Source organism: Vitis vinifera, chromosome 2 (genome assembly GCF_030704535.1).
Source record: "Vitis vinifera cultivar Pinot Noir 40024 chromosome 2, ASM3070453v1".
Classification (NCBI taxonomy): domain Eukaryota; kingdom Viridiplantae; phylum Streptophyta; class Magnoliopsida; order Vitales; family Vitaceae; genus Vitis; species Vitis vinifera.
In genome coordinates, this window is record NC_081806.1 from 6,964,375 (window position 1) to 6,978,647 (window position 14,273).

A 14,273-nucleotide genomic window follows, 5' to 3' on the forward strand; every position below is an offset into this window, starting at 1 on the left:
TGAATAAAGATGGATGGTAGAATTTTTGGGATCGAAGTTTTAGTTAAGGCATGGGGTTTTCAAGTTGACAAATATGAGATTTAAAAGAGTATTTGAAGAATTAAAACATGTGATCTTGACTTTCTTTTATAGATTGGACTTTGAATAAATAATAAATACGGGATTAATAATTCGAATTATGAAAATATGATTTAAGCAAGTATTTTGAAGAATTAAATTAAAGTATGAGATTTTTGAAGGATTGGTATGAATAAGATAGGATAATATAAGATAATAATCCTAATAGATAAATATGAGATTTAAAAGAGTATTTGAAGAATTAAAACATGTGATCTTGGTTTTCTTTCATAGATTGGACTTTGAATAAATAATAAATACGGGAACAATGATTCTAACTAATGGAAATATGATTTAAACAAGAATTAAATTAAAACTTAGGATTTTTGAAGGATTGACATAGATAGATAGGAGAATATAAAATAATAATTCAAATTGATGAACATAAGGTTTAAAAGAGTATTTGAAGAATTAAATTAAGACATGTGATGGTTTTTGGTAGATTGGACTTTGAATAAATAATAAATACGGGATAGTGATTTGATTTATAAAAATATGATTTAAACAAGAATTAAATTAAAACTTAGGATTTTTGAAGGATTGACATAGATAGATAGGAGAATATAAAATAATAATTCAAATTGATGAACATAAGGTTTAAAAGAGTATTTTAAGAATTAAATTAAGACATGTGATGATTTTTGGTAGATTGGACTTTGAATAAATAATAAATACGGGATAGTGATTTGATTTATAAAAGTATGATTTAAACAAGAATTAAATTAAAATTTAGGATTTTTGAAGGATTGGCATAGATAGATAGGAGAACATAAAATAATAATTCAAATTGATGAACATAAGGTTTGAAAGAGTATTTTAAGAATTAAATTAAGACATGTGATGATTTTTGGTAGATTGGATTTTAACTATTGGAATTTTTGAAAGAATTAAATACACAAATGCGGACTAATAATAATAATAACGAGAATAATATTTAAACGGATGAAAGTAAGTAGTCGAATATTTGAAATTGAAAATCGATTTAGGAAGTCGGATTTTTGAAGAATGGTTTTAAAAGACATAAGTTGTGGAGATGGGACTTAAAATTTGGATGGTAGAAAATTCATTGAAGCCAACATAAATTAATTATATAAAAATTTTCATATATGATGATTAGACATGACTAAAGCAAAGAAGATGAAATGTAAATTATTTTGGGTTTTTAAAAACAATATTTCCATCCTAATAATTTATCCTTTAGTGATGTTTAAGTTGAGTTAACATATTAGGTAGAAATAGAATAAAATAAAAAACAAAAATGAATGAATAAATTAATTAATCACAAAGGTTAGAGGCTTGAAAACTTATTTAGAATTAGAAAAGCCAAATAGGCTATCTCAACATGGGCTTGGGCCGCGTGAGTGGCTAGCATGGGGAGCATGAGGCCATCCAGCAATGCAATTGGGCTTGGGTTTCAACCAGGCCCAAAACTGTCACCAAGAGCAAACCCAAAGCACCATCACCATCAGAGCTTGGGCCTGGGCTCCAACTTAAATCTGAGCCCAAGTCTTCATGGGCAAGCCTAATACAAACACCTCTTCCCCCTCCAGACTTGGGCCTAGTGCCCCAACTCAATTCTGGGCCTAAGGTCTCTACGGGCAGGCCTCAAGCAGCTATCCTCTTCTCCGTTTGTCTCTCCACCCGCGCGGCAACCTCGAAGGGAGCCTTCCACCACCGGCGACGCGATGAAGAGGGGAGCCGTGGCGGAGTCCAGAAGACGCTGCTGCCATGGTGGCTGGTGCAGGCGCGCGCGTAGCCGGAGCGGGTGGTGGCGGCCTGGCGACGTGATGAGGAGGGGAGCCGTGGTGGAGTCCAGAAGACGCTGCTGCCATGGTGGCCGGTGCAAGAACGACGACGCCATGCGCGTATGGAGGGTCGTGAAGCTCTCCAAGCCTCGGACAAACGCACCTCTGATGAAGACGGGGAGAGCGATGGCGGATATGAGAGGGAAAATGGTGGAGGCAGCTTGCAGTGGATAGGTTTAAGGGAGAAAATGGGTATGCTGAGCAAGAAATGAGTGTGGCGGGCATCACGTGGCCATGCATGATCATGCAACTCATTCTTCAGTTTCCGAACAACATAGCATCAAGAGATATCGCATGAGACAAACATGGAGCCTCATCCATAAAGCTGGAGCGTTTCCTTTGCCTCCCTGTAACTCTCTCCTCCTCAGCAAAAGCTCCCTCTTTTCTTTTTATCTCCTTTCTATCCTCCCTGTCCCGTGTCTTCCTCAGCAAGTCTCAACTTGCTCTGCCCCCCATCACTCACCAGTCAGCCAGCCTGGTTCTCTTTACCTACCCGCTGCCTCTCCATCTAATCTGGCCGCCCCCATCAGCATAAATCCCGGGGTGGTCAGAGAAAAGAAATATATAAAAATAATAATAATAAAAAAAAACATAAGCCCTCTCATGGGGGGTCTACAATCCCATATCAAGAGCCCAAAACCTAATTTTCCCTTATCATTATCATTATCATCTTATTCATTATTTCTATAAATTCCGCCTTCGAATGATTTCTAGGATTTCCAATTTTTACACATCAACTTTCGTTTTCAAAATTCCAACCTCTTTCAGATTCAGTTTCTAAAAATTCTCATTCTCACATTCAATCTCTAAAAGTCTAATCTCCAAATAAATTCTAAAACTCCAATTTTCTAGTGATCTTCGATATTCCAATTTTTCAATTAAATTTAAAAAATCTAATTTTCTCCCGAATAGTTTTAATTCCGCTCTGGCTTTCAAACAATCTTCTGCTCCTCTGGACTTTAATAAGCAAGAACGAATCTTCATAATTCCGAAATAATGGGATTCGTGAGATTAATTCATGCAATATAAATCGGGCTTTGGTGGGGGCCCAACATATGTGATTTCCTTATGATTGATTGATTGTTTGTTTGATTTAATTGTCATGCATGATCGATTTTATTTTGCTCTATGACATGCTCGAAATTATTCCTTAATTGCGCGTTAACCTCACTTCTTGATAGCGCTTTATGGATCACTGCCCAGGTATGCATCTACACCCGCTCGGGTCATTTTTCTGTATGCATGTTTAGATTCCCATATGTGCATGATAGTTCCGGGTATTCATTGATCTCTTAATTAATTGTCATGATTGCTTCATTTTATTAATAGAGACCCATTTAGGGACTTAGAGGGGTGCTTACGATTCATACCGTACCTTCCTGATAAGTAACCTGACCCCCGAACCCGATCCGGTTTTTCACAGACCACCTTTTCCAAAATAAGGAGTCACACTTAGGGTTTTTCTTTCTTATTTTGTTTACCCTTTAAAAATAAAACAAAAATGAGTGGCGACTCCAAGTCAATTTTCTTAATAAAATAAAAATGAATTTTTCAAATAAAAATTGAGCTCGTCATTCGAGTGGGGAACGCATGAGCCGAAATGCGGGGTCAACAAGGTGGCAAGATGTGGTTGAAGATATTTGAATTCAAAGAGGATTGTTTTTATAAATTTGTTATGGAATTGGTTGATAAAGCTTATAAATAGAGGTGTCACCAACTATTTAAAGCCATAATATGAGATTCTTAATTGAAATAGGATTGAAAAATAATCTAGAGGTTATTTGATAAATCAATTTAATGATTTAATAATTTAATTTATACTATTAAATAGATTAAACATATTTGTGAAAGAAAAGTTGTCGTTTATTTTATGGTATAAAGCGATAAACCTAACACCTTGAGAAAAATAAATTAAAATAAGTATTTATTATTAAAAATTAAAATGGTGATGTACTAGTAATAAATTGAAATTTGCATTATTAATAATTTTTATTGTAATTTTAATTTATTTGTGAAAAATATTGGATGAAATATTAAAAATATGAAAAACAATAAAATTGGTATTTGAAGTTAGAAATTGCATCATTTTCAATCATTGTAGGTATAATTAGTCTTTTTAAATTTTTTTTAAAATAAATTAAAATAAGTATTTATTGTTAAAAAATTAAAATGGTGATGTACTAATTTTTGAGTATTTTTGGTTTCCATTTTTTTTTTCATGAATTCTATCAAATATAAGTGTAATTAGTATATGAAAACATAAAAGACATTGAAGTGAAAAAATAAAATAAAATAAAATTTAAAGAAGTAAAAATTTTAAAGGGCGTTCTCACATTTTTTAAACAATTTCTAATTTTTAATTTTTTTTTTTTTTTTAATGAATTCAACCAACTCTTCGATTTCTTTATCATTAGGAACCCTTCCAACACGTTTTTGGTTCTTCCACAATGAACAGTCAGATGTGCTTATCATTAAGAAAACTTCCAACACGTTATTGGTTCTTCCACAATGAACAGTCAGATGTGCTTATCATTAAGAAAACTTCCAACACGTTATTGGTTCTTCCACAATGAACAGTCAGATGTGCTTATCATTAAGAAACCTTCCAACACGTTATTGGTTGTTATTGGTTCTTCCACAGTGAACAGTCAGATGTGCTTATCATTAAGAAGCCTTCCAACACGTTTTTGGTTCTTCCACAATGAACGGTCAAAGGTCGCGTCCTTATTATTATTATTTTTTTTGTTACTTGGACAAGACAAATGAGCTCATTATTATTATTATTTTTTTCTATATAAATTTTTTTTAACAAGTGGCGATGTTGATCAACGTGACACTTGATTTTTCATTTTTCTTTTTCCCCTCTATAATATCTCAACCTTCTTTTTGTTTTTAAATATGTTGGGTTGATATATTTTTTTTAATTTCATTTTTTAAACATTTCATCTTTTTATATTTATTAATTTTAATTAATTATTTTAAATTTTTATATGAAAATCACAATTAACAATTATAGTTTTAGCTTTTTACTTATGAACTTTAACTTGACAACAGTTTTAATTTTTAATTTTTTTTTGGGCTAAAAAATTGTTTAATGTTTTTAATTAACAAAGAAAAAAATTCAATTGTGGTTATAATATTTTGCTTTATTAAAATTTTTAAATTTTAATTTAAATAAAATAAAAATAAAATATACTTTTTTATTAAAAATTGTAGTTAATTATTTATATTATTTTTTTTCTTAATTTTATTAAAAATTAAAATTTTTACACACTGAAATTACACATTGATAAACATAATTTTTGAAAAAGAAGTATCGTGGACTTGCATTTTTCACGTATGTCCTCATTTTGAAATGGTGAGACTCACTTTTTTTATTTGTGAAAATTTGATTTTTGAAAAAGTTGAAGTCGCCACTTATTTTAGTTTATTTTTTAGAAGGAAAAAAGAATAAGAAAAAAAAAAAAATCATTGTATGACTTTTTATTTGGAAAAAACATATCTTAAAGAACTGAATCTAAATTCGGGGGTTAAGTTACCTATTGGGAATGTACAATAAAAAGTCTTAGTATCCCTTTAAATCCGTATACCTACAATTTCTACCTAGTAAATTGAAGAAAATGTGACAATTAGTTAATTAATCATATATACCAATGTTAAAGATACAAATTAAAATATAAAAAAATAATTATAAAATCAAATTACAAAAATGTAAGGTAAATGACATGAAAATTATACAAATTGATTTATTAAATTGATTAAAAACAAATATTTCAAAAATTAGTTTTCAAGAAATTTCAAATGAGATTATTAAAAAAAATTTGAATTAATAATTTTAATTTATTTATTTACAAAAAAAGCCAATTTATTTTTAACAAATGATTTAATTTAGTTTTATTTGTAATTTTTATTTTCTAAAAAGTTATTTACACTTATTCTACCAAAAGAATTTATTATAGAATTTCAAATTGACAATAAAAAAATGATTTTTACTTACTTTTACTAGAAAAAGAATTAAATTTTACAACTTGATATACAAAAGTATTTCAATTTGATTTTATTTTTAAAGGAATTAAGTTTTGTAACTTTATTTATGAAAATATTTTCAATCCAATTTTATTAAGAAAATGATTTCTACAACTTTAATTTGCAAAAAAAAAAAAACTCGTCCTATTTTCATTAAAAAAAAAAAATTTAAAACCTCTATTTATAAAAATTACTTTTAATTTCATTCTAATTCTAATTAAGGAAACAAATCACTTTTTGGGTAATTTTATTATGAATTAACTTTTGAGACAATTTTTATTTACAAATCAATTTTATGCACACTTGTTATTAAACAAATAAATTTTAAGAATGGTACTAATTTATTTATTTTTTTGAATTTTATTAAAAACAAATTTCTAGATTTTCATAAAAACATTTTTTTGGATCTTTATTAAGAAAACTTTCTTTTATTAAAAAGAATATTTTCTAATAAGAAAATTAAATATGTACCTGAACAAGTCATTTTATTCCATGAAATTTGATTTTCCACGTGTCATAAATTTATGCTCAACATAATACCATGATTTGAAATATCTAAAAATACAGATATATCAGTACTTAAATTTTAGGATATATAAAAAATATTGTAGAAATATCTGTGAGATGAAAATTATTCAAAATTTATGAAAATATTTGAAAAAACTCCAAAAAAAAGTTATAAAATAAATAAAAATATACATATTAAAGTTATTTTGTAAGTGTAAATGAAATTAAAAAGAAAAATATTCATAAATAAAAATATATCGGTCTTAATAAATAATATTTTATCAAATTAATTTTAATTTATAAAATATTATAACTTCATTATTATTATTTTAAATAAATTTATATTTTTAATATTTTAAAATAAAGACATTTAAAAGGATAAATATAAAAAATTTAAAAGTAAAGTGATAGTATTTTTATAAAATAAGATTAATGAGATAAATGATGATATATTTAAGATAAAAATTATAATTTATTTAATTCAAATGCATTCAATAATATAAAATAAATAATGATACATATATATGATATTTTTATATTTAATTATCATATAAATGATATAAAAAAGGATTTATTAAAAAATTATAATACTGATTTTTATATTTTTATATTTTAATTAATTAATTAAATAAAATTTAAAATAAAATAATTAGAATTAGTTTTTTTTAATAATGAACTTTAACATATTTAAATTTAAATTTAAATTGAACATATACTAACAAAGGACATCTTATCCTAGTGGTAGCCTAGACTTGAGCCTAGTTCGAATCCCTCAAGTCCGTGAGCGGGTAGGACCGTAGGACAACATGACCAGAGAATATCGATGATATTTTCGAAAAAATACCGAAATATCCGTTGATCGATTGGACGATATTTTTTCTAGCGTGAGTGGGTTGGACAAAGTGCGTTGAGTGGTCGGTAGGAAAATCGGTGATATTTTCAAAAGAAATATCGAAATATCTGAAATATCCGTTGACTAGAGTGGTGTGAGTAGTCGATAGAAAAATCAGCGATATTTTAATATCTGAAATATCCGTCGATCGGTGACGAATATCATGTCGAAGAGGGCCTTCAAATAATAATAATAACAACAACAATAAAACTAAAAAAATAAAAATAAAAATTACCTTCGTTTGAAACCCTTGGTGCAATGGGTTTCATGGCAAAGAAAAATAGAGTGGGGAAGAGAGTCTAATGGTGAGGCCGTGTAAGTGTGTGGGAAAGGAAGAAGAAATGAAGGAAAATGGGGAAGAAAGAGAGAAGGGAGTGGGTTGTGTCTGGGGGAAAATGGAATGAGGAAGAAAGAGAGAAGGGAGTGGGTTGTGTCTGGGGGAAAATGGAATGAGAAAATAAGAGAACGAAAGGAAAAAGGAAATGGGAGAAGAGAGTCTGGAGTCTCTGCCATGGGAGTGGGAGTTGGGAAGAGAGGAATGAGTGGGTAGGTGGTAAGTGGGAAGTGAGAGGAGAATGAAAAAAAAAAAAAAAAAAAAAGGAAAAGAAAAGAAAGGAAGAAAATAAAAGAAATATATATATATATATAAAATAATAAAAATTAAGAATTAAAGGAGGTAAGTATTTAAATTTAAGAATAAAATTAAATTCAAAATTATTATAAAATTAATTTTGGAATAAATTTTAGGTGTATAATAAAAAAAATACTAAAATATGTTTAAAATATTATGAAAATAGTTACTTTTAATATATTTTAATATTATTTTTTCATAAAAGTGTAGTATAAGATTAAATATAATATATATATATATATATATATATATTATTTTATATAAATTTAAATTTTAAAATTTTAATAAAACAAAATATCAAAATCACAATCAATTTTTTTCTTTTTAATTAAAAAATATTAAATATTAAATATTTTAACTAAAAAAACATTAAAATCACGATGAAATTAAATACTCATAATAAAAAAAAGTTAAATTTGTTCATTATATATTTATTTTTATATTAGTTATTTATTATATATTATTATTATTATTATCATTAGTTTATATTTAAAATATTTATAAATAATTAAAATAAAAAGATGCAAGAGTGAAAAAATTGAAATTAAAAATTAAAAGCTAGAATGCAAAACCAGGAAAAAGAAAAAAAGAAAAATAATGTGGCATGGTTTTATTACGATGTTTTTGACTTGTTATGTCAGAAAAAACAAAAAGAGGAAAGTACGATAGTTGACAGGTGCGGGGAGAGAAGAAAAGTTGAAGGTAATCTTTGGATTTTGTTCATATTACTGTCGAAGTGTATGAAAGTTATTAAAAAATCTTTTTTTTTTTTTTATTTAATTTTTTTTTAGTTGTACCTTTGATCCAAGGATATAAATTGTATCTAAGCCTACCTTTCCGTGCACTCCTTCGACGATACTACCATGGAAGTGTCTTCACTTCACTCATCTCTCTCTCTTCTCTTCGTCTTTCTCTTGCTTGTTATCGGAATTTTGTTCCCAAGAAGAAGATATGGGAATCTCCCACCGAGCCCGCCTGCAGTTCCAATTTTAGGTCATCTCCACCTCCTCAAACAACCGGTCCATCGATCTCTACAACGCCTTTCACTAGAGTACGGTCCAATCTTCTCCCTCCGATTCGGATCCCAGCTCGTTGTCATCGTTTCCTCTCCCTCCGCCGTCGAAGAATGCTTCACCAAGAACGACGTCGTCTTGGCCAACCGCCCTCGCTTAGCGTCCGGCAAGTACCTGGGGTTCAACTACACCTCCGTGGTCTCAGCATCATACGGCGAACACTGGCGCAACCTCCGCCGCCTCTGCGCCCAGGAAATCTTCTCCTCGAATCGCCTCAACATGTTTCTAGGCATCCGCAGGGATGAAGTCAAGCTTCTACTCCTCCGATTGGCTCGAGATTCGAGGGAGGGTTTTGCAAAGGTAGAGCTGAGACCGATGCTTACAGAGCTAACCTTTAATATTATAACGAGGATGGTTGCAGGAAAGCGATACTACGGAGAAGGCGTGGAATTTGAGGAGGCTAAGCGTTTTCGGGAGATTATCAGCGAGGCTTTCAAACTGAGTGAGGCATCATCAAATCCAACAGATTTTTTGCCCATATTGCGATGGATTGGGTTCGGAGATCATGAGAAGAAGTTAAAGAAGACCATGAGAGAGACTGAGGTGATCTTGCAGGGTTTGATTGATGAGCATAGAGGTGGTAATGACAGGGGTTCAGTGGATAATAATTCTATGATCGACCATCTGTTATCCTTGCAGACAACAGAACCAGAGTACTACACAGATGACATTATTAAAGGGCTTGTATTGGTGAGTGAAATGTTGTTTTCTCATCTACTGTATTTTCGAAGTTTATTCTAAAATTTCACAGAAAACAAAATTAAAACCATACAAAAATGCAAGTTAATATTTGTAGTGGAAAACTTGGTTTTTTAAGTGTATGATGTTGGTTTTTGGTGGGTTTTTTAGTTCTTTTTTCAACTCACAAATTCTTCCATACAGATCTTAATTCTTGCTGGAACAGATACTTCAGCAGCGACGATGGAATGGGCAATGACCCTTCTCCTCAATCATCCGGATGTTTTGAAGAAAGCTAAAGCCGAGTTGGATATTCACGTTGGAAAGGACCGCTTGATAGAAGAATCTGATCTTCCCGAACTGCGGTACCTTCAAAGGATCATTTCTGAAACTTTGAGACTATTTCCTGTGGCCCCTCTTTTAGTGCCCCATATGTCCTCAGATGACTGTCAAATAGGGGGATTTGATATACCAGGAGGCACATTTTTATTGATAAATGCATGGGCCATTCACAGAGACCCTCAGGTGTGGGAAGATCCTACAAGTTTCATACCTGAAAGGTTTCAAAATGGAGAACGTGAGAATTACAAACTACTACCATTTGGAATAGGAAGAAGAGCCTGTCCTGGAGCAGGCCTAGCTCATCGAGTGGTGGGTTTGGCTTTGGGGTCGTTGATTCAGTGCTATGACTGGAAGAGGATTAGCAAAACCACTATTGACACCACTGAAGGGAAAGGGCTCACCATGCCCAAACTGGAGCCATTAGAAGCCATGTGTAAGGCATGTGAGATTATAAAAACAGGTTCACTAGAACTAGAAAACAATATCTAGTCGGTATTAGCACTCTGGTCATTTGCTTGTATTGATGCAATTAGCATACTCGGATGCATTTCGAGTGTCATACCCATTATAAATATGTATTATGTGCTAAGATTGTCATTACGTCAATTGTCATACTAGCAGATTTCTTTTGCTTGCATGCAAAATCTCCCACCGAGCTCACCTGCTATTCCAATCATAGGGCTCTCCACCTTCTCAAACACCCACGCCATAGATATATACAAGCCCTTCCACTGAAATATGATCCTGTCTTCTCCCTCCGCTTGGGTCTCGCCTCGTAGTGATTGTTTCCTCTTCTTCTTGGTGGAAGAATGCTTCATCGAGGACGATATTATCTTTGCTAACCGGCCACGCTTAGCAGTTTAGGTACAGCACCGTATGGCGAACACTGGCGCAACCTCCGCCGCATCAGCACACTTGAAGTATTCTCTTCCAATCGCCTTAACATGTTCCTAGGCAATCCCAGGGATAAAATCAATCATTTATTAATCGCTTGTCTAGGAACTCCAATCGAATAACGCATGCGCCTTTTCCATGTTGAATCCTGAATCCAAATTCGAAGCATATTCATAGATGATAAATTCCCTTACACATTTCTCATGTTAATTTCCTCCAATTTTATTATTTGCTTACACAAATTCTTTTTGTTTTAAAAAATATGTTTAAAATTGTCTTCTTTATTTATTTATTTATTTTTTCTTGTGCACGTGTGAAAACGAAGAGTTGAAGCAAGTTAAGATTTCTTTGTAAACAAAGAATAGAGAATAGTGAATAGTACGTAGAATAAGAGAAAAAAAAAACCAAGCAAAAAAATTCAAATTTTGAAAAGTTTCGAGCTTTTAATGATAAATTTTTATAATATTAATTAATATTAATAAGGTGATTTTAAAGATAATGAAATTTATAACACGAGAAACTTGAAAAGTTTTCAAATTTTTAATAGTAGATATTTATAATATTAGTTAATATTAATAGGATGATTTTAAAAAGAATGAAATTTATAATGTTAATAGATGGATTGATAATAAAATGAATTTTGTAAGGTTAAATATTAAATATTAATAGGTTGTAATAAATAAATTGTTAGTATTTTTAAAATTTTAAAATAGATTAATGAACATTTTTAGAATGAAAAAATTTGACAAATACCTTATACTTTTATTGATAGTATGGATTAAGAATTTTTTGAAGTAAAAATATTTGTAAATGAAAACATTTAATACTCTTACAAATTAATATACACTCACATTCCTCTTATTTTTCTATTTTCTTCTTTCAATCTCTTCACAAAATTAAAATTTTAAAAATTATTTAAATTTAAAACATCTGACAAATTTGAAAAAAAAAAAAACTGAAAAGACATAAATTTATTCAAATCTAAAACTTTTAATAAATTAAACAATAAAAATGAACTTTTTAGAAAACTAATTAATTAAACTTTTAAATTAAAAATTTCACGTAAAAATTCGCTAAAATAAAGAAATAGGTAAATATATATATATATATATATTAAAGGGACTGAAATACTAAAAAAGAAAAAGATAAAAAAGAATATTTCACTGCCGCCGGCCTCTCGGCCGTTTCCGTTCGCTGTCGAGGCTCATAACACCACACTCCCCGAGGTCCATCACTCTGGACAGACCCTTTCGTGCCTTTCATGGCCGTCTTCTCCACCCGGTGATTCACCATCTCGCCGCCACTTGTTCTTCCTCTAGGTTTTTCAAACATGAGGTAAGTTTTTTTATCTGTACAGTAGCTATTTGTGGCTTTGGATGTGGACTTCAGGCATTGATAAGGGATTTGGGTTTGGTTTGGATTACTTTATTTGGGTTGGGCCTTGTTAAAATGTTTGGGCTTGCGCATTGCTTTATTCGATTTGGATTATGGGATTTGGATTTTTTTTTTCAATTTAGACTGTTCATTTATATTTGATCATAGGTTTTGGACTCTACTTAATTTTCGATATAGGGTTTTTGAGATTGAATATGATTTAGGGCTTTCTTAATTTGGGCTTGGATTGTGGGTTTTCATTAGGACTTTGGTTATTTTAATATGTATGTTGGGCTTTAATATTTTTGTTGGATGTAGTTTCATCTTGAAAACCCAAATTAGTTCTTTAATCTTTGGGTTTGGTAATTCATTTGGACTTTGGGCTTTAATTATTTAAGATTTGCTTTGACTATATTTGGGTTATATTTAACAAGTTTTGAGTTGTTTGAGTGTTTAGGAGGTGAGAAAATAGGGAAAATGGGTGTTATACAAGGTTCAAAAAATCGGCCGAGTCCGGTACGACTCGGTTGAGTCGTATCCACCTCGACGCCGACCGCGACGTATCCGTCTTGACACTGGCCGTGATGAGTTCGATACCAGATACAATTTATACTTAGACTTGGCCTTGAATCGGTTGGACTCGGATGACTTGACCGATATTCCGAGTTAACTCGATCAACTCGAAAAAAAAGAAAAAAAAAAAGACCAATCAATAGATTCCCTGCAAAAGAAACCCATCACAACAAGAATCAAATTTTCAGAGAAATCAGAGATTCTTTTGCAAAAGAAAACCCGTGAAAATTTGAAACAAACCCGTGATCCTTTCAAAAGCCTTTAAAAAAAATCTTGGTTGAAAAATAACTTACTTAACCCTAAATCCACCATTGCCGGAATGTAGATTTTTCGTCTTTGGTGTGCTACCGGTGGGAAGGTAGCGAATCATGGTTGTATGGTAGCAGTGGGAAGGTCCGATAGTCTAAGAGGTTGCAGATCGTGGTCTTCGTGGTGTGTTGGGGAAGAAGATAACAAGGTTGCAGATCGGTCTTCATGGTATTGGGGAAGAAGATAGAGGGCAAGGGTTTGAGAAGAAGCCAACAGGTAATAACTAATAAAGGTAATAAAGGAAAGAAGATCGGTCTTTCTTTTGTTTCCTTTCTTTTGCCTCAATTTGGCAGCTGTGAAATCATTGTTTTACTACAAAATGCACATTTCTCTCCCTTTTCCTCTTTTTTGCTATCGTGTTGTGCTTAATGAACCATGTGAGTATATATATACCCCTGTATATATGGTTTAGCACACTTTATTGTTGCTATAATCTATCATTCCTTTTCGTTTTTTTTTTCTTTTGTAAAATAGAAAATGGTGGTAACTTTTATTGACAATGCAATAGTTTTTAATACCTCACTTTAAAATTTTTGAAAATCATTTTTAACAACACAAGATTAGTATATACATATTGTGTAAGAGAGGTCTTACTTTTTACATATAAGTTTTTATTTTATTTTATTTAAAAAAAAAACAGAAAATGTATCCAAATGAAGTAAGGTATGGTTTGGATATATTTGTTATTTTTTGTTTTTAAAAGCATAAAATGATAAATCCTATACAAAATGTAATAATTTATTGTTTGAGACTTGCAATAATGATTTTTAAAAACCATTTATGAAAATTGAAGAATTGGAAAATAATGTTTATATGAAATTGGAGAATTCATAATGATAATATTATGATGATATTAAATATATTTATATGTAATGTTTTTATTTTATATAGAGATTATATTTTTAATTTATTAAATTATATGATTTTTTTTTATCTTATAATATTAAATTGGTTCACTAAATTCTTTTTGTATGGTATAGAAATATAAAATATATTTATATGGTACAAATATTGTATTTTTAATTTATATTTTTATCTTATAATATTACAAA

The 14,273-nt window shown here is 30.5% G+C and overlaps 1 protein-coding gene across 1 annotated transcript; it reads left to right on the forward strand.

Annotated features, from left to right (window-relative positions):
* The first annotated feature begins 8,806 nt into the window (after nt 1-8,806).
* Nucleotides 8,807-10,708, forward strand: LOC100853341 (cytochrome P450 81Q32). The gene is made up of 2 exons (XM_003635433.3): nt 8,807-9,741; nt 9,934-10,708. The coding sequence occupies exons 1-2, from the start codon at nt 8,842-8,844 to the stop codon at nt 10,558-10,560; spliced, it is 1,527 nt and encodes a 508-aa protein (XP_003635481.1). The 5' UTR covers nt 8,807-8,841; the 3' UTR covers nt 10,561-10,708.
* The last annotated feature ends 3,565 nt before the right edge of the window (nt 10,709-14,273 follow it).